This window comes from Cryptomeria japonica, chromosome 8 (genome assembly GCF_030272615.1).
Source record: "Cryptomeria japonica chromosome 8, Sugi_1.0, whole genome shotgun sequence".
Lineage (NCBI taxonomy): Eukaryota > Viridiplantae > Streptophyta > Pinopsida > Cupressales > Cupressaceae > Cryptomeria > Cryptomeria japonica.
Window position 1 is genome coordinate 484,924,951 of NC_081412.1, and position 25,661 is coordinate 484,950,611.

General features: G+C 37.1%; 1 protein-coding gene across 1 annotated transcript in view; it reads right to left on the reverse strand.

Moving 5' to 3' along the window:
- Positions 1-3,035: 3,035 nt before the first annotated feature.
- Positions 3,036-25,661, reverse strand: part of LOC131077279 (uncharacterized) — a 72,718-nt gene continuing 50,092 nt past the window's right edge. The window contains exon 4 of the mRNA XM_058014735.2: positions 3,036-3,381. Within this exon, the coding sequence (XP_057870718.1) occupies positions 3,166-3,381 (216 nt within the window). The 3' untranslated portion in view covers positions 3,036-3,165. The remainder of the gene's footprint in view (positions 3,382-25,661) is intronic.

Below are 25,661 nucleotides of genomic sequence, written 5' to 3' on the forward strand. Positions count from 1 at the left end.
GAGTTTGTGTGTAGTCGTGCGCCAATAGATTTGTGCTTGACAAACTATATGTGGTTGCTCAAATTGACATCTTTTTTATTCATGAGTCTCTTTGAAAATAATTTATAAGAGTGTTATTCATATATTGGAAGGACGATTGATCAAGGATTGAGATTGATTTGAAGGATCAATAGATGAGAATGATTGAGAGGGTTGGAGAAAAGAGAAGCCTCCAAGTGTTCTTGGTGATTGGTGCACTTGAAGAGGGCTAAGATCAAAGGAAATCAAATAGTCAAGATTCTCTTGGGAAAGGATGAAGTGTGGGAATAAAAAAAGAACCTTTTTTAGGAATTCTAAGTCATTTTTTGGAAACATGTAAAGGTTTATGATCTTTTTGGAGAGATGAATGGATGAATTGAATAAGAAGATTTTGTAGGGAAATAAGAGGCATGAGCCATGTGAATGTATAACATGTGTAAGTGGGTTTTTGAGTTAACTAATTGACTTTAGCTAACTAATGGCTTCCAGAAAAAAACAAAAGGCGGGTTTGGGGGGGGGGGGGGGGGGGGAATTAAATAAATAGGTTGTATTTATCTCATTTATGGAAGATAGAGATATGAAAAGTGAACTTTATAAATAAATACTAAATCTATTTAATTAAGGTTGAACAATAGAGGAAATGGGGTTGAAAGATTAATTATTAATAAATGATCAAATTTTATTTAATTAATGCTAGGAATGTGATTGGAAAGGGTAATCAAATATTTAATTTTATATAATTAATGCTTGAAGGAGAATAGGATGTGGATAATTATAGATACTAAATTTTATCAATAAATCTTAGAAATAAAACTATCATAGCCTAATCAATATGACATACAAATGAAAGGATGAGTGGTGAAATGAGATGAAAAGGTGAGGAAAAGATATAGTAAAAGTATGCTACAAATGTGAATATCAAAACCCTCAAAATATTAGTTTTTGATGATCCTTTAATTTACCCCATAGAAAATCATCAAATAAGTCCTTCATTTACTTAGTCTCCTCATGCTCATCCTTCCTTAGTCTTCTCATGATCATCCTAGATCATCCTAGTTAGTCTCTTCACACCCATCAATTCAAATGTACATTTTATAAATCATGTCAAATAAATTATATAATATAAGTACTTAAATTCATCGAATATAGAATTTAAGAAACAAGCATGCAAAGATAGTTCAACCTATTTCATAAACTTTGATTTTCTTCACATAATTATGAAAGTTCATCAAAAAGAATAATGAATCTGATATATGGGTATTAATGTATTTTTTATGTCTGTTGTCATATACATGTATAATTAAGAATCATTTTCTTAACCCTTTTTGGAAATTCTTCACATTGACTTGGCTCAATCTTAAGCTTAAATCCATAGTTTTGATAAGCTCGAAAACTTCTAATTTTAATATTTTGAAGTACACACACAAAATAAAAGTGCAAATTTCTTAATTGAAATTCTTAGAGCACTAATAGTCTTCATTATAATCCTAAAATAGTTGGTGAATTAATTTTTGAAATACTTTTTTTTAATTATGTCGGCCTTATAAGATAGTAAAACGGTGTTTAGTTGAAACAAGGCAAAAAGATGTAGATTAATATTTCTCATCACCATCAAAATCCCAAAGCCATGTTAAGTTGAATGACCCATTCAACTACATTTGTTTTTTTTAATTTTTTCGAAGAAAATTTGTCAAGAATTAGTAGACTGGGCGTTGTTTTATGGCGTGAGACAATGGTATAAGGGCATGAGATAAGTTTTGCTTAAAATGTGGAAAGGCAATTCCACAATAAAAGTCTATCAGCTAAACATAAGTACTTAAACTCATTGAATATAGAATTTCATAAACCTTGACTTTCTTCGCACATTTATGAAAGTTCATCAAGAGGAATAATGAATCCGATATATGGGTATTAACTTATTTTTCATTATTGTTGGCATATACATGTATAATTTAAGAACCAATTTCTTAACCCTTTTTGGAAACTCTTCACATTGATTTGGCTTAATCTTAACCTTACATCCATAGTTTTGATAGGCTCGAAAACATCTTCATATTACATTGTTTCAACTACAACATGTTTGATAACAATATAAAGTGTGTCTCTCTTAAAATTGTGTTAAGTGATTATCATAGTTGATCAATCTTATATTCATTGTTGATATATTTATAATTATCATTCTTAACTAATTATTGTAAAATTATTCTACATTTATTCTAATAAATTGCTTTCAATTTTTCATTTACAATCTATAAAAATTGTGTATATATGTTCTCTTGTACTGCTTTTATATTTTATTTTCACACTTGTTTTAATTACCACTGTTGTAATCTAAGTGTAGTTATATATCTTTTGAGAACTTTAATATTATTTGAAGTATTAATAAGTTAAAAACTTTTGCATGTCAATTATTGGAGTGAGTCAACGAGTCTCAAGTTTTGTGAAAACGGTTTTTATTTTAATAATATTTTAGGGAAATACAGTTGTTAATTATTTACCTAAACTATTTCTTTCATCTTTTACTCACTTCAATTTAACCTTCAAAATTTGAGGATTCACATTTAAGAAACACCATGTCAAGAATTTGGGAGATACCCCTCCACCACAATGCATTACAGTTAGAACATATGAGGCAAAACATCCATGTTCAAAGTTCTGAAAATAGTCTAAGGAGAGTACATGGAAATTAAAATCCATTCCAAGTCTTATAGTATTAAGATAGAACTCCAACAAGACCAAATAATTTTGGTTTAAATTATTTTGTGAATTTTTTATAAAAAATCTTTTGAAAAAGGTTTTTTCTTTAAATTATTTTAATATACTACCACAATTATTAAGAAGTTAGTTTAATATCTTTAAATTTGAATAAATAAATTGTACATAAATTGCCGGAGTGGTCATTATAAAATTATAAATACTCTAAATTATAATCAAGTGATTGATGCAAGATGTCGGTTAACCAACTGTGAGTACTTATTGGTTGCATTAAACTAGACGGGAACAAAATTATACTCAGATTCCCAACAAAGAAAAGCTATTTTTTTAGTATTTTAAAGAATTAAGAGCATTCCACAAGGTTTTTGACTGTGTCTTCTAAATAAACAAATATCACCACAATGTAAATAGGATTTGAATATTTAGAAAGCCCTAAAGTCCCAACTCTCTCTTTAGTTGAGCTAATGCAGCTTCAACCTCATCAATGGCATTTTCTAAGTTATCTTGTTGACTGTTCTCCTTTTCAAAGGAATCTCCATTTCTGCTTGAATCTTTAGTTTCTTGTAAATTTGATGTCTCCATTCCATTGCTTTCATCAGTAATGTTTAATTCCTTTTCTAAAAACTCAACAAATTCCTCTCCAAGCTCCTGCGGGAAAACATTATGGAGCAAAAAGTAAGCAATTAGAAGAAAATATTTCCATGGCTTATACGACATAATTTAACACAAAAAGTTTTTAAAAGTATAAAACAACAAATCATAGTCCAAAGAAGATGATATGAGATGTGCAGACTTCTCTAGTGTGATATTTAGAGTGTAGAAGGATTCTGTATTTGGAATTTCAATTGTGTAATCATGATGTAAACCTTATACATAAGTATTGTCGTCCATAATTTTCAGTATACTTTGTCATGCAGCCAAAAGAGAAGTGAAATGACAATTCTATTTCTACATGTGTTCCTTACTGGAGAGAAAAAATAATCAAGACAGGATGGGATGCTTTAAACCTTTGTCATGTGAATTATCTTCTAATATACTAGTCTATAAATGCCAAGATTTTTGAAGGAGTATTAATTTGGAAGCAAGGCGTTGAAGATAGTTGTCCAGATTTCTATGGAAGCCTTCCATGCAGCAAATGTTTTCATTGCAGGTGTCCAAAAAACTATAGCAATCAAGAGATACTTGGAACAGGAGATTGCATTTCTCTTTGGGACGGTACTTTGTATTTGAGATCATAACTGAAAGTTTCTCAAAAAGGGGCAAGGAAGACTAAGAGGGCTAATTTTCACTTTTAAACTCTTATCCTTAGGACAGATGAAAGTAAGGTGTATGTAGTGAGGATGAACACCTTGGACATTAGAGGTTATAATTTGTGCCTTATCTCTCATTTTGTCAATATCAGCTATAAAGGACAAGCGAGAGGACAAATCGAAGCTTGTCCAAATCCTTTTTGATCTTTCACACTCCTTTCAGAAATCCTTCAAGCAAGCAGATACAAGAGAATCTCCAGTCACCACCATTTCTACTTTTTCTTGTCCCCCCTGCCTAATCAACTTTTTCTATTGTCTTGACTTTTGGATATATGAAAGTTAGTAATTGAAGTGAAACCTACTATCTGAACATTAATAAGGCTCTACAAGGAAACTTTTGAAGCTTGTGGAGATGCCATGGAGAATCCTGTTAGACATGCTCTTGACACTGAGGACTATGCATCTACTTTGCAAATTCAAAAAAGGACTTGATGAAAGTGACTTGAGTTTAAACAGGGTGATCAGAAATGACAATATCGAAAACTCCATGTCTGTCTGACATCTGTCATTTTTCCTTCTACTGGATGTTTGTGGCAAGATACTATTTACTTAGTGGTTCTGAGATACTTAAAGGTATATCTTTTCCAGCTTCTTTCTAGCTTGTGCTATTAGAAAGTTGTGAAGGACATGCGAGAGGACAAATTGAGGGTTGTCCAGATCCTTTTTGATTGTTCATACTTCTTTCAGAAATTCTTTGAGCAGGCAACTACAAGAGGAGCTCCACTGACCACCATCTCTACTTTTTCTAGTCCCTTCTGCCTCATCAACTTTTTCTAATGTCTCAACTTTTGGATACACGAAAGGTAGTAATTGAAGTGAAAGCTATTATCTTAACATTAATAAGGCTCTACAAGAAAAAGAAAAAAATTAAGTTTGTGGGGTGCCACGTAGAATGCTGTTAGACATGCTCTTGATGTTAATTTTGTAACGTCGGTCATGCTATTTCATGCTTCCGATATATATATTAATTTGATTACATATACTAATATGTTAAATTGTAGTATATACGTTAACTAATGATAAATAAAACCAAAGTTAACTTATCACGTTTGACCAACGGCTACACTGTTCATGGTATCGAGTGGTAAAGCGATTCTCAAACAAGTCGCACTCCTTCCGATCGGGTAAGTAAACGGTGATCAGTTTATGTACTATGGTGAGAGGTACGTAGGGAAGAGATGTGTCTTCCCACGTGGGAAGACATATTTCTTCACTACGTAACCCCTCATCCACTTATATAGCATGCTTACATTGAGGAGGATGCATACACTGAAATTGATAAGTGTGGTGCATCTTTAAATCACGCTATAGCAGATAAAATACAAGTTTCAGATCATATCTCCATCTCTTCTATTTTTTATCACAGAATTTTGAAAGAACTTAATATGGTATCAGAGCGAAGTTAAGGAAGATCATAATAAAATTTTGTAACAATCTCATAGACTTTCACCAGGCTCTTACTAAGATCACATTTCTATAATCCTAATGGCAACCAGAGTTAGGTTTGAAGATAGATTAGATGGAGCATCAAATTTTGTATCTTGGAAATTTAGGATCATGCTTGTTTTGAAAGAAAATAAAATTGACTCCCATGTCAAAAGTGAAATTCCTGAACCCTCTAATGATACAGAGAAAATTCAGTGGAGCAAGGACAGTGAGATGCCCCTTAAGATAATTGTGGATTCAGTAAGAGACCACATTGTACCAATTATTTCTAAATATGAGACGGCCTTTCAGATGTTCAAAGCACTAGCTGACGTTTATAAAATCAACAACACTAGCAGGGTTCTCACCCTAAAGAATCAACTACACTATATAAAGATAAATAAAGGAGAAACAGTTACATCCTATTTCTTGAGGATCACTGAACTTAGGGATCAACTATCCACTATTGGACATCCAGTAGACAACAAAGAACTTGCTATGATGGCCCTAAATGGACTTCCTACCTCATGGGAATCGTTCATTCAAGGAATCAGTGCTCGTTCTAAATTTCCCAAGTTTGATAGATTGAAAACCGATTGCATTCAAGAGGAATCTTGGCTTGTCACAAGAGGAATAAAACAAAACAATGGTAATGAAGACATTCAAGTTCTAAACTCTAATTCCCACAAGAAAGGAAAGAAGAAGAACTTTACGAGAAAAAAGGACAACGGCTCAAATGGAAAGAGGTCTTCAAAGAAGAAGAGAGACATTTCTAAAGTACAATGTTTCAGATGTGACCAATATGGGCACTATGCAATGAAGTGTCCAGACATGATCAAACAACAAGCTTCAATGGCAGAAATTAATAAAGGTAGTAATTCCGAGAAGCTAGTCTTCTACTCAGCCCTCTCTAGTCAAGTCACCTCCAGTTTCAACACATGGGTGATTGATAGCGGAGCATATCGACACATCACTGGATTTCGTGAGCACCTAGATACACTTGTGGAAAGTTCAAATGAAGAAGTGACAATTGGTGATGACTCAAATTATTCAGTTATGGGAATAGGAACCTGCAATATCAACCTAAAGTCAGGCATATCCCTACAGCAAACTGGAGTTCTATTTGTACCTAGTATAAAGAGAAACCTTGTCTCAGTTTCTGCACTTGAAGATAAGGGTTACAGATTAACCTTTATGGAAGGAAAGGTACTTGCTTGGCCAAAGAACTCCACCATCAAGAAAGCCCACACCATTGGAGTAAGACAAGGAAGCCTCTACAGACTTTGCACCACTCCACCTCTAGTCTTGATTCATGAGACTCCAGATTCGAATGAACTTTGGCACAGAAGATTAGGGCACCTTCATTTCCATGCCCTACCTAAGATAGAGAAGATGGTGATCGGCTTACCCAAGCTAAGTCAAAAATCTAAAGGAGCCTGCAAAGGGTGTGCCTTGGGAAAGAATACTAAAGGGTCTTTTAATTTTAGCAACAGTAAATCCAAAAATGTATTAGAATTAGTTCATTCTGATTTATGTGGACCCATGTCTGTACCCTCATTAGGGGGATTTTTATATTATGTAATATTTGTAGATGATTATTTTAGGAAGACCTAGATATATTTTCTGAGGTACAAAGAGTCTGAAGAAATCCTTTCTAAATTTAAGGAATTCAAAGCTCTTGCAGAAAATATGACAGGTAAGAAAATCATAACCTTAAGAACAAACAATGGGGGGGAATACACTTCTGATATGTTTAAAGATTATTGTATAAATGCTGGGATTAAGAGGGAGTTAACTGTACCTTATAACCCACAACAAAATGGGGTAGTTGAAAGAAAGAATAGGACTATAGTAGAAGCTGCTAGGGCTATGTTGTTTGACCAAAATATAGAAACCTCATTTTGGGCTGAAGCATCTAGGACAGCTGTGTACATTCAAAATAGATGTCCTCATTCTCTTCTTGACAATAAAACCCCTAATAAAGCCTTTACTGGCAACAAACCTGACATAAGTCATTTCTGGATCTTTGGGTGTCCAGTCTATATTCATGTCCCCAAAGAAAAGAGGTCAAAGTTAGAACCTTCTAGAAAGATGGGAGTATTTGTTGGGTATAGTGAAACCTCTAAAGCCTACAGAATATACATACCTGGTCAAAGACAAATTGAACTAAGTAGAGATGTCATCTTTGAGGAAGACATAGCATTCAGGAGGTCCAAAAGCTCTAATGAATTAGAACACCAAGATCCTCCTACAAGCTTGGATGAGGATTCCACCCCTAAGATTCAGAGGGAGACCCTTGAAGATGCTGAGCATGAAGTTCCAAGCTTACCTTTAGAAGAAAATTATCCCGAAACTAGGAAGAGACCACTTTGGGCTAAAAAGATGCTTCAAGAAGCTGAAAATTATGCTGCTCCAAAGGGGACCTTCAAATAAAGTAAGAGACCTAACCTATTTTCCAGTTATACTACCTTGATGAGTGAGATCATTGATGCAAAACCTTCCTGTGTTGGAGATGCGCTCAAGCATCAAGTTTGGAAAGATGCTATGTCAAAAGAGTATCAATCAACTCTGAAAAATGATGTATGGGATATTGTGCCTAGGCCTAAAGGCAAATCTGTGGTATCTTCTAAATGGCTCTTCAAAATCAAACATGCAGCAAATGGCAGCATTGAGAAGCACAAAGCAAGGTTTGTTGCCAGAGGTTTCTCACAGAAAGAAGGTATTGACTATGAAGAGACATTTGCTCCTGTTGCCAGATACACTTCTGTTCGAGCAATTTTGGCTATTGCAACATCTAAAGGATGGAAAGTCCATCATATGGATGTCAAGACTGCTTTTCTGAATGGTAAGATTGAAGAAGAAGTTTATTTGGAGCAACCTGAAGGTTTTGTGATTCATAAGGCTAAATCACATGTCTGCAGATTAAAGAAAGCTCTTATGGACTGAAACAGGCCCCCGAAGCATGGTATGAAAGAATTGATAATCTCTTGGAATTAGGGTTTTCCAAGAATGAAGCAGATCCAAATCTCTACTACAAGGTAATCAATGGTGAATTATTAATTCGTATTCTTTATGTTGATGATCTACTAATCACAAGAGAGGATAATTGTATTTCTCGATATAAGAAAGAATTAGCCTCTACGTTTGATATGAAAGATTTGGGAATTCTTCACTACTTCCTTGGATTGGAAGTTTGGCAGCAGGCAAATGGTATAATCCTTAATCAAGGAAAATACACCATTGATATACTCGAGAGATTTAGAATGTTGGATTGTAGATCCATGACCACACCTATGGAGACAAATCTGCACAAGCTAAAGGAAACAGCTGCAGAATCAAAGTTTGCAAATCCTACACTCTACAGACAAAGTATTGGATCTCTGATGTATTTGGTAAACACAAGACCTGATATATGTTATGATGTAAATGCACTAAGTCAGTTCATGTGTGAACCCAGGGAAATACATCTTGTTGCTACAAAGCATATTTTGAGATATCTTCGAGGAACTATTGGTTTTGGTTTGAAATATAAACATGTAGAACTTGACCTACATGGATTCACTGATTCTGATTGGGCTAGAAGCATAGTTGACAGGAAAAGCACATCAGGATGTTGCTTCAGTTTAGGATCGGGAATGATCCCATGGATATGTAGAAAACAGTCTTCAGTTGCTCAGAGTTCTACAGAAGTTGAATACATTGCAGCCTCCATGGGAGCAAGAGAAGTTGTATGGCTCCGGAAATTGCTTGTAGGACTATTTAATCAGCCCTTAAATCCTACTGTCATCTACTATGACAATCAGAGTTGCATCAAGCTTTCAGTTCATTCAGTATTTTCAGTATTTCATGACAGGTCTAAACACATTGAGATTCCTTATCACTATGTTCGAGATATGGTGGAAAGGAATGTGATCCGAATGAATTATATTAGTATAGGTGATCAGATTGCAGACATTCTTACCAAGCCTCTCTCCACGATCAAGATTGAACACTTTAGAGATAAACTTGGTATGGTTGAAAATGTTATTTAATTTTGAGATAGTCTCATTTATTTTGATATACTAATATATTTAAAGATGTTTAGTGTGTAAACTCTTTTATTTGTCATGTGTGTGACTCCATGACTGCATGGGCCTTCTGTGAACATTATTGAAGGGTGACGACTTTTCAATAATGAACACTTGTTTCAAATTGATATTGTAAGGTGACGATTTTACAATTATCAATTTAACTATCTTGATGGATATCATGTGACTTGATATCTGTGGACATGTCATGATAGTATATATATCTCTGAGACATTATGGTAGATATCTGTTGGTTGATATCATTAAATAAACCATAATTATGATAGAGATCTTCATGGTGAATATTATGAACATAATATTCGTGGACATACCATGAAATCATTATCAGTATGGTAGGCATCATGTGACTCGATGCCAGTGCACATACCTTACTTGATAACTATAAGTTATGGTGAGTATCATGAGACTTGATATTCATTGTTGAACCATATCTCTGAATATCACTATGGTGTGATATCTCTTCTCTTCACAATCAATGGATGAATTGTGATGTTTTCTCTAACATGAAATGTGTCCTCCCTAGTTAAGAGGGAGTGTTAATTTTGTAACGTCGGTCGTGCTATTTCATGCTTCCAATATATATTAATTTGATTACATATACTAATATGTTAACTTGTAGTATATACTGTTAATGCATGGTAGCTTATGCAAGATAAGATCTCCCTAACCTTCCTTGTTCTGTTATTTACATGCTTCATGTCTGATTTATATTGCATATGATTTTCGGATTGTACAAACACTGCTTATCATTATGCCATCGGGCTAACAACCCGATAGCATATTAATGTCAATTGTTAATTGGCATTAATATGCTATCGGGTTGTTAGCCCGATGGCATAATGATAACCCGATAGCATATTAAATGCTATAAGTTATCGGGTTAAATTCGCCGATACATACTTGCTATCGGGTGCATAACCATTGACACCAATTCACATCTGTTATCGGGCATATTTGTTATCGGGTTTAATGAATACACCACTTCATTTGGAATTAACATTGGTTAACAAATGCACCGATTGGATTACATACATCGTGCACTTTGAATCATCGGTGTTTATATGAACCGATTCATTATATTGATCAGTCATTATATTATGTTATTACAATATGCTATCGGGGGTTTTGAACCGATAATCAGCATTGTGTTAATGGTATAATTACAAAGGCACCGATCAATGGGTGCATTGATCGATCGTGCCTAAAAGGCATGACCGGTCAATACACCAATTGACCGGTTGCCTAAATGATATATATGCCAATTGAATTCATTTGGAGAAGACATAGAAAACATTAAATGATCTCTCTCCTTCAGACCTGCAGATAAAAATCAGAATTATTAGACATTGACATAATTCCTCATATCCATATATAGCATACATAGTTCATAACTTGTTCTTTAATTGAAATTGAAATAACTTTACATGGTATCAGAGCCAAGGTAATCGAACCTAAGGCTATTCAATTTTGATAAAATTCAAGGACTAAGTTACAAACTACATCACATTTCCATAATGGCCAACGCTATCAGATTCGAAGATAGACTCGGAGGTAGCGAAGATTTTTCAGCTTGGAAGTTTAAAATCAAAATGATTTTAAGAGAAAACAATGTTGATTCATATGTCCAAACTGAAAGTGCACAACCAGAAGATGAAACCGAGAAATCCACATGGATCGAGGGAAATGATAAGGCTATTAAGTGGATGGGGTAAGAAATAATATAATGCCCATCATTAGAAAGCAGGAGACGGCTTATAAAATGTTCAAGGCACTTGAAAAGACATTTGAGATATCAAATGCAAGTCGTACTCTAGCACTAAAACGAGAAATAAATCATATCACCATGAACAAAGGGGAGACAATCAACGCCTACTTCATGCGGATATCAGTTCTAAAAGATGAACTTGCAACTCTGGACTACGAGATCCGAGGCAAAGAACTAACACTCATTGCTTTAGATGGGTTGCCTAGTGGATGGAGCACATTCGTCCAAGGCATCAGTGCAAGGTCCAAATATCCTAAGTTTGAAAGACTAAGAGATGACTGTCTACAAGAAGAATCCCGATTGAACAAGGTAGGAATAAAACAGAAGAATATAGATGAAGACTTGCAAGTCCTAAATACAAACATCAATAAAAAGTACAAAAAGAAGCAATTCAGGAAAAGAAAAGCTAAACAAGGCAAGAACACTTCTAAGAAAGACCTATCACATGTTCAATGTTATAGGTGTGACAAATTCGGACACTATGTTGCAAACTGTCCGGAGAAAGGGAAGCAAGCCACATTTGCAAAAGTGAAGAAATCTAGAAAAGAAAATGACTCCGAGAACTATGTCCTCTACTCAGCACTTACAAGCCATACTTCAAACAAATCTAACTCATGGGTGATCGACAGTGGTTCATCCAGACACATCACCGGCTTTAGAGAAATACTAGACTCCGTGATAAAGAAAGATGATGAGGAAGTAACCATCGGAGACGATTCTTCACATCCAGTCAGAGGAATTGGAACCTGCACCATCAAACTGAAGTCAGGCATGTCACTACGACTTGAAGAAGTACTATATGTTCCAGGCATCAAAAGAAATCTAATCTCCATATCAGCACTAGAAGATCAAGGATACAGAGTGACCTTCATGGAAAAGAAGGTGTTGGCTTGGCCAAAGAGATCCTCCATCAAAGACACTAAGGTCATTGGTCGAAGACAAGGCTATTTGTATGAGCTATGTACAGAGCCCAATCTAGCATTGATCCATGAAGCAACTAATGCAAATGAAGTATGGCACAGGAGATTAGGCCATCTGAATTATAGAGCTTTGTCAACCATAGGAAACCTTGTCACAGGTCTACCTAAGTTGAAGCAATATCATTCAGAGGCATGCAAAGGGTGTGCCTTAGGTAAAAATACCAAAAATGCATTTCAGAATAGTACTAGGAAAACTAGCAAAGTTTTGGAGTTAATTCATTCTGATGTATGTGGACCTATGTCCGTACCCTCGCTAGGGGGATTTTTGTACTATGTAATTTTTGTTGATGACTACTCTAGGAAGATGTGGATCTACTTTCTGAAATGTAAAGAATCAGAAGAGATCCTAAGTAGGTTCAAAGAGTTTAAAACATTAACTAGAAAATCTCTCTGAAAACAAAATTAAAACCTTAAGAACTGACAATGGGGGGGAATACACATCAGAACTATTTAAAGACTTTTGTAGAAATTCTGGGATTAAGAGGGAGTTGACAATACCTTATAATCCACAACAAAATGGAGTCGCTGAAAGGAAAAATAGGACCATAGTAGAAGCTGCCAAAGCCATGATACTAGATCAAAATCTAAACTTGAACCTTTGGGCAGAAGCAACTAACACTGCTATGTACATACAAAATAGATGTCCTCATTCACACCTTGAAGATAAAACTCCTGAGGAAGTCTTTACCAAGACAAAACCAGATATCAGCCATCTTAGGATATTTGGGTGTCCGATCTATATTCATGTACCTAAAGAGAAAAGACTAAAACTAGAACCCTCTGGAAAAAGGGGAATACTTGTAGGATACAGTGAAACTTCTAAAGCCTACAGAATCTATGTACAAGGGCAGAGAAATATTGAACTCAGTAGGGATGTAATCTTCGAAGAAGACTTAGCCTTCAAAAGGGCCCAAAATACAATAGAACCTGAAATTCATAATCCTACTCCTAACCTAGAAGAAGAACCTACTCCTGAGCTTCAAAGGGAGTATCTTGAGGAAACTATAAGTGAAACACAAGACCCACCTATAGATAATCGCAAGAAAAGACCACTATGGGCCACCAAAACTATAGCAGAAGCTCAGAAGTTCGCTGCTCCTTCAGGAACCTTCAAGGAAAGCAAGAGGCCTAGTAAATTCATCAACTATGTTGCACTTATGAATGATCTCTCTAAAGCTAAACCTAACAATGTTTCAGATGCACTCAAACATCAAGTATGGATAGATGCCATGACTGAAGAATATCAGTCCATTATGAAGAATGATGTTTGGGAGATTGTTCCTAGGCCAACCAAGAAGTCTGTCGTGTCTTCTAAATGGTTGTTTAAAATCAAGCATGCTGCAGATGGCAGTATTGAAAAACACAAGGCCAGATTTGTAGCTAGAGGGTTCTCACAAAAGGAAGGAATAGATTACGAAGAAACATTTGCAACTGTTGCCAGGTACACATCAGTAAGAGTTGTCCTAGCCATTGCAGCAGCAAAGGGGTGGAAGGTACATCAGATGGATGTTAAGACAGCATTCCTAAATGGCGAGATCGTGGAAGAAGTCTACTTAGAGCAACCTGAAGGGTTTGAAATTCATGATGCAAAGTCTCATGTGTGTAGACTCAAGAAAGCTCTTTATGGGCTCAAACAGGCTCCCAGAGTTTGGTATGAAAGAATTGACACCTATCTCTCAAAGCTGGGTTTCTCTAAGAATGATGCAGATCCTAATCTCTACCTCAAAAGAAATAAAGGTGATATGTTAATATTAATTTTATATGTTGATGACTTATTAATTACAGGAGATGATCACCTAATAGATCAATGCAAGAAAGATCTATCCACAGAATTTGATATGAAAGACTTGGGGCTTCTTCATTACTTCCTAGGATTGGAAGTATGGCAGAATTCTGATAATATTGTATTGAACCAAGGGAAGTACACCTTGGACATATTGACAAGATTTGGAATGCTAAACTGCAGACCCATGACCTCTCCTATGGAAACCAACTTCCATAAACTTAAAGAAGCAACAGCAGAATCAAGACCTACTGACCCCACTCAATACAGGGAGATGATTGGGTCCTGTTGACGTGTATTTTGTACACAATCATACACAGAATAAAATACCCAAGGGTACATTATCCTCTCTTGAATAAAATCTCTAACTGCTGAAGATATCGCAAGAAGGATCAGTTAGGGTGACTTCAATGTTCTTTTAAGTAGGGTCTCTACATGTGGATAAGCACCAGTGGTCGTTGTGATTGCTGTTTCATCAAGGGGCCTTACGTTTCCGAAATGCAGGAACAAGATTTCCTAATACTAATGAATTCCAAAAAAGATCAAAAGAGTAGGGCTTGCAAGGGATCTAGTCTAATCTAACCCTAAGAATGACTCAATGTGGACGAGACTTGGCAAGACTCTACCAACTTCAATATTGCCATAAAGTAACAACTCAATTGAAATTGATGCGATCTTCTAAGGTAACAAATGATTTTTTTCAATTCATCAAGGATCATAGACACTACCACGAAGGCACATATCCAAGATACAACAATGATTGAAAGTTTAAGTGATTCAAGTTGATCCAGTTGACCGCACAAGGTGTTCCTACAATCAGCAAGAAGCTAGTGGTTTGGAAAGTGAATCTCACCGACGACCAAGTCCAACACTTTGTCCTACAAATTAAAACACTACTTTGATTGAGAATGATTCAAGACAACGAACAACCATGAAGATAACCACAAGAATTGCAATAAAACACCATAACTTCAATATTTTATTGATCTCCAAGCCATCATGAACAACAATTGTTTGAAATTCCTTCTTCAAAGCTCAATCTTGCTACAAAATACTTGCTTCTATCAAATTGCTAATCTCTAATCACTGATGTTGATATCTAATCTCTAGTTTCTAGTTCTAGCCTCAAAATGAAAAAAAATGAGGGTATATATAGCATCCTCAATTACAATGAACGGTCCAGATCAAAAGAAGATCAATGGCCAAGATTGTGACACCTAAACCCTAATTAGGGTTTTATTACAAAAGTTCCCCTTTTATTGCACAATATTAAATGCATAGCCAAATATTAAATTTGGCACGAAAATCTAGGAGACATAGACCAATGACAATTAAGGTGCCACATCATCTATAACAACCTCTCATCTAGAATCTTATTCCCTTTCCAATGCTCCTTCTTAGCATATGCAATGAATCTAGACACGATTCCTTCAATCTCAGCAATTGGAATCTCGGGAAGATTCTTCATTCGTTCTTCTAAGTGGATGACCTGATCAAATGCCTTGAGAAGAGTAGCGTTCCATTCAGGTTCAAGTTCCTTGGTCTTCTCAATCAGGAGCATGGTGGCAAACATCTGATCTCGTTGCTCATTTGTAATAACATTCTCATCTTTGCAAAAGATGACCTTGACTCTATCTTCCAATTCCTACAAATCCACATCTGTCTCAACTTCGATCCTCCTGCCAAGAATAGTACGTAGTACCTCAAACACTCTGTCCTGGATCGGGTGGATAACCTCCTCAACATGATTGCACCTAGTACTGATGTCCTCGAAGAGAACTTCCTTCATCTGGAGTAAAGTCGACCACTGAAGTAAACTATGAGGTCCTCCATCCATTATCTTTTCTTGCACTAGAACCTTCCTTGATGTTTGTCTGATTACTTGCAGGACAGGAATGATAACATCCTTAGTATGAGCAAAAGCAGCTACAGTTATCATCAAGTTGTGGATGACCTCAAGAACTTGAATAGCTCGATGAATGGTCTGCATCATCCTTGTTGCAAATTCAATAGCAACTGTATGGGATTTGTCAATCCATGAGCTCATAAGCTGAACCAAACTCCTGACTCTCTCTGCCTCGCCAATTGATTCAAGGGGAAGTGCCTGTGTAGGAGATACTGCTGGATCCCGACGTCTCAAAGGCTGATTGAGATGGCTAAAGTAGCCTCTCCAAGCACTGACCTCTCGCTCAAGCTTCCTATTCTTTTCCATTTCTTCCCTAAGCTTGTCCTTAAGTGCCTCGAATGACTCAATGGCATCATCCAACGTCTGTTCGGCTGTGGGAGGACCAAGCTCAAATGTCTCTACATCATATTCCTCTGGGAGTATCTCACCTTCATACTTGTCCACTGCCGGTGTAGCTATCTGCAATTTCCTGGATCCTGTCTCATCTCTGATCATCTTGGACATCTTAGTAGCTTTCCTCTTCTCTGTCATCTTTTGAGAATCTCCAACAAGGCTCTCTAAATCAATCACACTGTCCTCGTCCTCGATCACAATCACCCTTGTAAGTCTTTCCTTTAACCAATCTGGGATGGCCGATCTTGTTTCTCTAACCTGTATCTCATTGGGCAATGTTTCTTCTTCTCTGAGAGGAGACGTTACTTCATTATCTTCCTTATCTTCATGTAGCTCATTAGCTTGGAGAGACCCACTTGGTGACCTTCGAGGTGCCTGTCCTTCTTTATCGTTCTGTACCATTGATTCCATAGACTCCTCTATCTCAAGTGTCCTCTTCTCAGGTCGAGAAGATGTGCCGGATGAATGATCTCGGTTGGCCTCTTGCTTCTTCTTGGAAGATTCTCTTTTCTCAGGTCTCTCTTTCCTTTTCGAGCCTCTTGGATGGGGATTGCCCTCACTTACACTTCGAAGGTTACCTTCGCTTGCATTTCTGGGATTAGGATTACCCTCACTTACACTTGCTCCTCCTTCAACTGGTTTCTCTTCCAAAGTGAAAGTCATAGATATACCTTGCTCTCTCAACTTCTGATGCTGCACATCAACCCATCTGCGAGTACAAGACAAGACTGGAGCCATCAAAGCATCTAGATCCACAACCTCAGGTTCATTCCAATCTAGCCTCACTGATTTGCTTTCTCGATCATAAGATGATTGGAGATGTCTGCCACTGTCCTGAGCTTGGTCGGCCACTCTGTAAATCTTGCACTTCCTGATGAAGTCTAAAGGCAATCTAGAATGCATCTTTCTTTTCACTTCAAGGTCATCCAAGAGATTCATCACAAAGTCTTCTACCTGAGGTTCATGTTTATATTTTCTTCCGACCGTCTCCTCTATATACCCATATGGATCAAATCTCTCTCTCAAGGCAAAGAATGAAAATGAATATAAAGCTAACTCCTTCTCTGCATCATCCATGGCTAGAGCATTAGGACATACCTCAACTGAATTGCCCAATATGATAGGCACAGGAACTCCATTTCCATGTCTGTGTCTGAATGCTTTCACATAAGCTGCCAACTGTCTTGTTACCTCAAGTAACACAATTCTATCTGTCGGATATCTAGGCAACATGTAGGGAGGTGAAGGACATCCATGAACTCTAATATATGTAAATTTTTGGAATTGGATAAACCATGCACCGTACCTCTTTACAAGCTCTTGTGCGTCCTGAGATAATCGGTTGTGAATCCCGCCTTGCAATATCCTGGTGATGTTCATCGTGAATGTATCATTGACTAACTTGTAGTTACTCCCTAGCGGATGATGCAAGTGAACATAAGAATCACAAACTCTGACCTCGCCAGGTCCTCTTCCAATCACTCCTCTGTGAGGTAGTCCTGCATACTCAAAGCTCCTGATCAAAGCATATATGGTGTATGAACTCATGTGGAAAGACTTGGTAGCCTTCAATCTCCTTAACTGTACGTCCAAGCAATGGCTAATCATTCTAGCCCAATGGATTGTTCCTTTTCCCTGAACTATCACTTGGATGAAGTAGAACATCCACTTCTCAAAATAGAAGGCTTGAGGGGCCCCTGTGACTCGGTTGAATAGTGTTATCAAATCTCTGTACTCCTCCTGGAAGTCGATCCTATGTGGTGTGTTCAGAATCTTGTTCAGGCGAGGACGACTCTTGAGTAACCAATTCTTGTTGATGATGCTTAGGCAAGTGTCTGGATCATCTTCGTACATGGACCTGGCCCCTTCTAAGCTTTTATAAATCATATCTTTATGTTCTGGCAAGTGAAGAGCTTCATTGATAGCTTCCTCTGAAAGATAAGCAAAAGTGTCTCCTTCCTTGGACACTATCGATCTGGACTGTGGATCATAATGGCAAGCACACTCGATCATCAACTCATGGCACTGGATTGCTGGAGGGAAGCCGGCCACCTTGATAATGCCACTTTCAATTATTCTCCTTGCGACAGGTGATGGCTTGCCAATGTAGGGGACCTCTCGAAACTTCTTCACACTGAAGTTGCCCAAGTTGGTATCTCCAATGTTGCTCCACTTCGACACGATCTTGGTCTCCAATTCTTCGTTCTTCTGATCTTCCTTCATGAGAGCTGGATGACTGGTGGATGCTCCCGCCTTCGGGGTCGCCATCGTAACACCTACACAACATTTCATAATAAGTAATAGATTTTGCAATGTATAAACATAGATTAGATTAGATTGAATTTAGGAAACTTCATGATAAGTCTTTGAGTTATCATTTCCTAAATTCGATTGAGCTACAGGAAATTCAAAATTTCAAAATTCAAAACTTAAGATATGACGATCAAGATTCAAAATTCAAGACAAGGGAAGACTTCGCCATACCTCACTTGAGAGCTAACTCTAAAAAATGCAAAATAAGGAAATCGCCTAGGCAAAAATCGAAATTTGAAGTATCAATGTGATCCTCCTCTAGCAAAGGCGCCTTCCTTGTTAACTTCGCCAACTTGTGGGGTCTTCAACGTCTTGATGGCAAATTCGCTCCACTTGAACACAAACCAAGCTCGCACTCCCCTTCGAATGGAAATTTCGCACCTCTCCTTGATGAAATTCGCACTTTGTAATTGTCTTCTCCAAATCGCATGCAAAGGATGATTGAATGATGTTTTAAAATGCCATATCACACCCCCTTTATATAGGCGTTCACCTCTTTAATCTCCTCTAGGCCGACTTTTGAAAATAGGCAAATAATAAATAAAATTTTAAATAAAAATCAAGGCCGACTTTTTTAAAATATGGAAAATAAAACCCAAGCGCCCCAATTTATTTATTTAAAATAATAATTAATTAATTTAATGCCTCCGTATTTAATAGTTTCGATTTTTAAAGGCAAAATTAATTAATTAAATGTCTTGCGCGCACTTATTAAATGCTAATTTTAATTAAATATTTCAAGTATTTAATATAATTTGAAAATTATGTTAGCGCCAAAATTTGGGAGATGTAAAGAGGTACAAACCACATCGCCCTGGTCCCTGGGAGAGGGACAGGAGCGAACTTTGCATTTACCCCTTGGCCTTTATCTTCTAAGTTGCCAAATTGATTCGTGAGGTAGGCAATGATCTCCTTGTTTGTTTCACACACGCCAAATTTCTTCTTTGTAAAGCAAATTTGTCCTTCAAGTGGTTTTCGCCCTGGTCCTTGACTGGAGGACAGGAGCGAACTTTGAATTCTAGCTCAAATTTGTCATCTTTTAACCTTAACTCTTTGTTCATCACCTTTCAAATGACATTTCGATTCTTGTGTAACCTTGCTTTGATGTGATCTAGGAAGAAAAATGATTGATTTCATGAATATCGCCCTGGTCCTTGACTAAAGGACAGGAGCGATTTTGCTTCTTTGCTCAATTTAGTCGCTTTTTGACGTTTGGTTCCTTGCATATCATCTTCTCAAAGATATTTCCGACCCTGTGTGACCTTGTGCGACCTTGCCTTGACGTGGTTTTTGAAAGAAATGGCCAATTTAGTGAATATCGCCCTGGTCCTTGACTGAAGGACAGGAGCGAACTTTGGTCTATAGTGCAAATCCTCCATCATATTGATATCAATTTGTCTTCAAGGCGTAAAATGACGTCCTTTATTCCTTCTTGAACACTTGAAACGAACGTGGCCTTCAAAATTTAAGCATACTTAGAGATTTCGCTCTGGTCCCTAGGAGAGGGACAGGAGCGAACTTAGGTGATTTCATCACATTAGGCGGTCTTTGCAACTTCATTCTTCATCGAGGCGTTCCAAACATCATTGCCTCCTTGTACCTTGACTTGGAGTGACTTAAACTTGGAGGGAAATGTTAGATAACCTTGATTTCGCCCTAGTCCTTGGCTGAGGGACAGGAGCGAACTTGTACTTGTAGGCTCAATCACTTTTTGCCAATGCTTAAAACTATCTTCAACGAACTCGTCATGCTCCCTTTCATTCACCTTTGACATGGAATTTGCTTCAAATTGGTGAGAAATTTGTCTTAGGAAGAAATCGCTCTGGTCCCTGGGAGAGGGACAGGAGCGCCTAGGATAACATGGGCTTCACTTGGCGTTTTTATAATCTTCAAATTATCTTCAATGGGTTCGTTACGCCTCCTTTGCTTGCCTCAAACTTAAAACTTACTTGATCTTTGCCCAAAACTTGCCTTATAAGAAAAATCGCTCTGGTCCCTGGGAGAGGGACGGGAGCTATCACTAAAATTCGCCCTGGTCCCTGGGAGAGGGACAGGAGCGATTTTGCTTCTATGGTCAATTTCCCTTACGATGGCAGTTTCAAGTTATATTCAACTGATAAACTGTATTTCCTTTGTTCTTCTCAAATCGCGAAATCGTTCAAATCTTGCAAGGGCAAGGCAATTTTGGATTTTAAGCTCCGGTCCTTCAGTGAGGGACAGGAGCGAACTTGCTTCCTGGCACATTTCTTTGTTTGCGAATTTCTTCAAATTATATTCAATGGAAAGAACATGCCTCCCTTTATCTCTTCCAATCCAAAATTCGTCTTGATCCTGCAAGGACAGTAAAATTTTGAGAAACAAGCTCTGGTCCTTCAGTGAGGGACAGGAGCGAACTTTGTCCTTGAGGGCAAACGTTCAACTTTTCTTCGCAAACGACTAAGTCTGGACGCTCCGTCATGTTGATTTCACCTTTCATTATGCCCTTAACACTTTAGTTTGATCAAAATGAGGTCAAAATGGCCTAGGCAAGACATTTCGCCTTGGTCCCTGGGAGAGGGACAGGAGCGATTTGACCTAAAACTCCAAAAATTTGCCATTTTCGAATCTCAAAATCTTTCAAAAATCTCCAATTCGCGTTCAACTGCATCCCCTGGCGACCCTGCACAAGACAAATGAAATAAATTAATAACCAGGATGCATAAAATATCATTTTCGCCCTGGTCCCTGACTGAGGGACAGGAGCGAACTTGCTCCCACAGGCCAAAATATCAAGTTTTTAGGACCTCAGTCACTTCACAAGGTAAAATTAGGTTATTTCCAATGCCTGGGATCAATTATCAAAATTTCCAAAATTTGGCCAAAATCACTCAAACAAAATTTCAAAATTCCATCATCAACACCTAGGCAAAAATTCAGACTTGCATTCAAAATTCCGACTGAACCTAGACAGACTTACTTGACCCCTTGACAACTCACCTTACTTCAAAATTGCACCTTACGAGAGGAAGCTTAACAATCTTCAAAATTGGACTGGACTCTGGCTTAAAATCATCGAAACGGAAACCCTAAGGCTTAACCCTGGTCCAGACGACTGACTCACCTACTCAAAACCCTAAAAGCAGAGAGAGAAACAGGCAAAACCGAGCAAAAAGAGGGGATCCCCATTTTAATGGGGCGATGTGTGAAATGGTCACAACAGGTCCCTGATGTATTTAGTAAATACAAGGCCAGATATCTGCTATGCTGTTAATGCCTTAAGTCAGTTCATGTGTGAACCTAAGGAGATACACCTGGTTGCAGTAAAGCATATAATGAGATATCTACAAGGTACCCTAAAGCTTGGTCTCAAATATGAAAAGGTTGACATAGATCTACATGGATTTACAGATTCAAATTGGGCTGGCAGTGTGACTAACAGAAAGAGCACTTCAGGGTGCTGCTTCAGTTTAGGGTCAGCCATGATATCCTGAATCAGTAGAAAACAATCTTCAGTAGCTCAGAGTTCCACAGAGGCTGAATATATTGCAGCTTCAATGGCTGCCCGAGAAGCAGTATGGCTAAGAAAATTGCTCGTGGGATTATTTGGAGAACCTATGAAACCTACAGTCATTCAGTGTGATAATCAAAGTTGTATAAAACTTTCTGTAAATCCAGTATTTCATGACAGGTCCAAACATATTGAGATTCCATATCACTATGTATGAGATATGGTTGACAGGAATGTGATAAAGTTAGAATATGTGTGTACAGGAGATCAGACTGCAGATATTCTGACCAAACCACTTTCCAGAGTGAAGGTTGATCACTTCAGAAAGGGTTTAGGTATGATAGAAAGGTAATCTGCTTTGTAATCTATACTTACATATATTTAAGATGTTTAATGTGTAAACTTCTTTGTCGTGTCTGGACTATCTCTTGGCTTCTTGCCACCTGTGTTCATATCTAAGAGGTGACGATCTCTCAAATACTAAACACTTGTATGTAGACATCATAAGGTGACAATCTTATGATAGTCAAACCAGTAATCATGTTGGATCACTGGTAAGTCATGGATGTGTCATGACTTTGTTGTGATACACCATTTGTACAAATGTTATTGCATTATCACAACTTGGATATAATGAGAACTTAAGCACTTCTCATATGGTTATCCTTGTATTGCGTGTTAGGCAATACTGATATCACGTGTAGGTGATATCTCAACCATTGATCATGTTGGATCTCTGGTAAGTCATGGATTTGCCATGACTATGTTGTGATAAACATTTTTAAAATAATACTTTATGTCACATGCTCAGGTGATGTTCTTCTATTTTGTATCATATGTCTTGATGGTACTTCTAATGTATAAATGATTTTTGCTGACTGACATTATCTTAGTTATGAAAAGGAAATGTGATGCAGGTTGCCTTATCTATCCTCCAAAGCTAAGAGGGAGTGTTAATGCATGGTAGCTTATGCAAGATAAGATCTCCCTAACCTTCCTTGTTCTGTTATTTACATGCTTCGTGTCTGATTTATATTGCATATGATTTTCGGATTGTACAAACACTGCTTATCATTATGCCATCGGGCTAACAACCCGATAGCATATTAATGTCAATTGTTAATTGGCATTAATATGCTATCGGGGTATTAACCCGATAGCATATTAAATGCTATAAGTTATCGGGTTAAATTCGCCGATACATACTTGCTATCGGGTGCATAACCATTGACACCGATTCACATCTGTTATCGGGCATATTTGTTATCGGGTTTAATGAATACACCGCTTCATTTGGAATTAACATTGGTTAACAAATGCACCGATTGGATTACATACATCGTGCACTTTGAATCATCGGTGTTTATATGAACCAATTCATTATATTGATTAGTCATTATATTATGTTATTACAATATGCTATCGGCGGTTTTGAGCCGATAATCAGCATTGTGTTAATGGTATAATTACAAAGGCACCGATCAATGGGTGCATTGATCGGTCATGCCTAAAAGGCATGACCGGTCAATACACCAATCGACCGGTTGCCTAAATGATATATATGCCAATTGAATTCATTTGGAGAAGACATAGAAACATTAAATGATCTCTCTCCTTCAGACCTGCAGATAAAAATCAGAATTATTAGACATTGACATAATTCCTCATATCCATATATAGCATACATAGTTCATAACTTGTTCTTTAATTGAAATTGAAATAACTTTACATATACGTTAACTAATGATAAATAAAACCAAAGTTAACTTATCACATTTGACCAACAGTTACACCATTCATGGTATCGGGTGGTAAAGCGATTCTCAAACAAGTCGCACTCCTTCTGATCGGGTAAGTAAACGGTGATTAGTTTATGTACTGTGGTGAGAGGTACGTAGGGAAGAGATGTGTCTTCCCACGTGGGAAGACATATCTCTTCACTACGTAGCCCCTCATCCACTTATATAGCATGCTTACATTGAGGAGGATGCATACACCGAAATTGATAAGTGTGGTGCATCTTTAAATCACGCTATAGCAGATAAAATACAATTTTCAGATCATATCTCCGTCTCTTCTTCTTTTTATCACAGAATTTTGAAAGAACTTAACACTTGACACTGAGGACTATGTATCTACTTTGGAAATTCAAACAGGACTCAATAAAAGTGACTTGAACTTAAACTAGGTGATTAGAAATGGCAATCTTGAAAAATTCAATGTCTACGTCTGATGTCTGTTATTTTGCCTTGCTGGTGTTTTTTGTGGAAGGATATTCTTTACTTGTGTTTCAAGAGATACTAAGATATCTTTGCCAGCTTCTTCCTGCCTTGTGTTATTCTTGGGCTCTTGATACAGAATTATTTAATGAAGGCTTTTTGTCAAAAGGCAATGCAACTTCCCTGATTGATTGCATTGGAAGAATGAACTTCCCTAAAATATGGCTTCTACAAACATCCACCCTTCTTGATGCTTACTCAAGGTGAAATCCCGACCTTAGAGGTTTATGCATAAACATAGCTAAAATCCAACCTTGTCTATGCATGACTATAGCCAAATTCCGACTGGAGCAACTTAAGGATCTACTTAACAAAATTTTAGCAATAGATCTTTCGTCAGAAGAAAAGGAAAAGCTATTTCTAAGCCAGCCAAAAGTACCCAACAAGTGATTGAGATGGGGGATAAGACTCCTAGCCCCAATACGGTAAAGCATTTGGAGTGGACCTCTAGCCCTATTGTGTTTACTTTGATGGATCGGTATGTAGAAAGAATATCTTCCAATTTCCAAGGAAGATGACTTGTTGGGATTTTTTTTGGAAATCTCCAAGGTTAAGCTTGACTACAAACTAGATTAATATGAAATGGCCAAAACTCACCTCACCAACGCTAGCCCCTCTCCCAAGGATTTTTTCCTCATAGGATTCCACTCCTTAGAAGATAAGGAATATATGTAGACCAAGGGGTTGGGCTTATGAACTTAGGAGAATCGTTAAGCATTTTACTGGTGAATAAAAGGTGTATATATACAATGAAAAAAGTCAGATAGAAAGAAATTGATAAACCACCCAAAACTGCCCATGTTATTATTAATAATAATTATACAATGATGTAATATGCAACACTTATTCATTATAACAATCCCCTCTGGTTACATCATTTTCTCAAGAGTACAAGTTAAGAAGCTCTGAAAGGCATCAAATTTTACAATGGTAATAGATTTGGTGAAATTATATCTGCAAGTTGCTCTTGAGTGGAATAATATTGGAGCTGAATATTTTTCTGTTACACATGCTCGTGGATGTAGTGGCACTATGACTAAACCTCAATGTGTTTAATGCACTCATGAAAAACTGGATTACAAACAAGCTTCAACACTCCTTGATTATTACAAAGAAAAAATGCAAGCTGTCTCTCGCATGCACTCCTATCAAAATGTGATGTCACCATATCACTTCACAAACAACACTTGCAGTGAAAT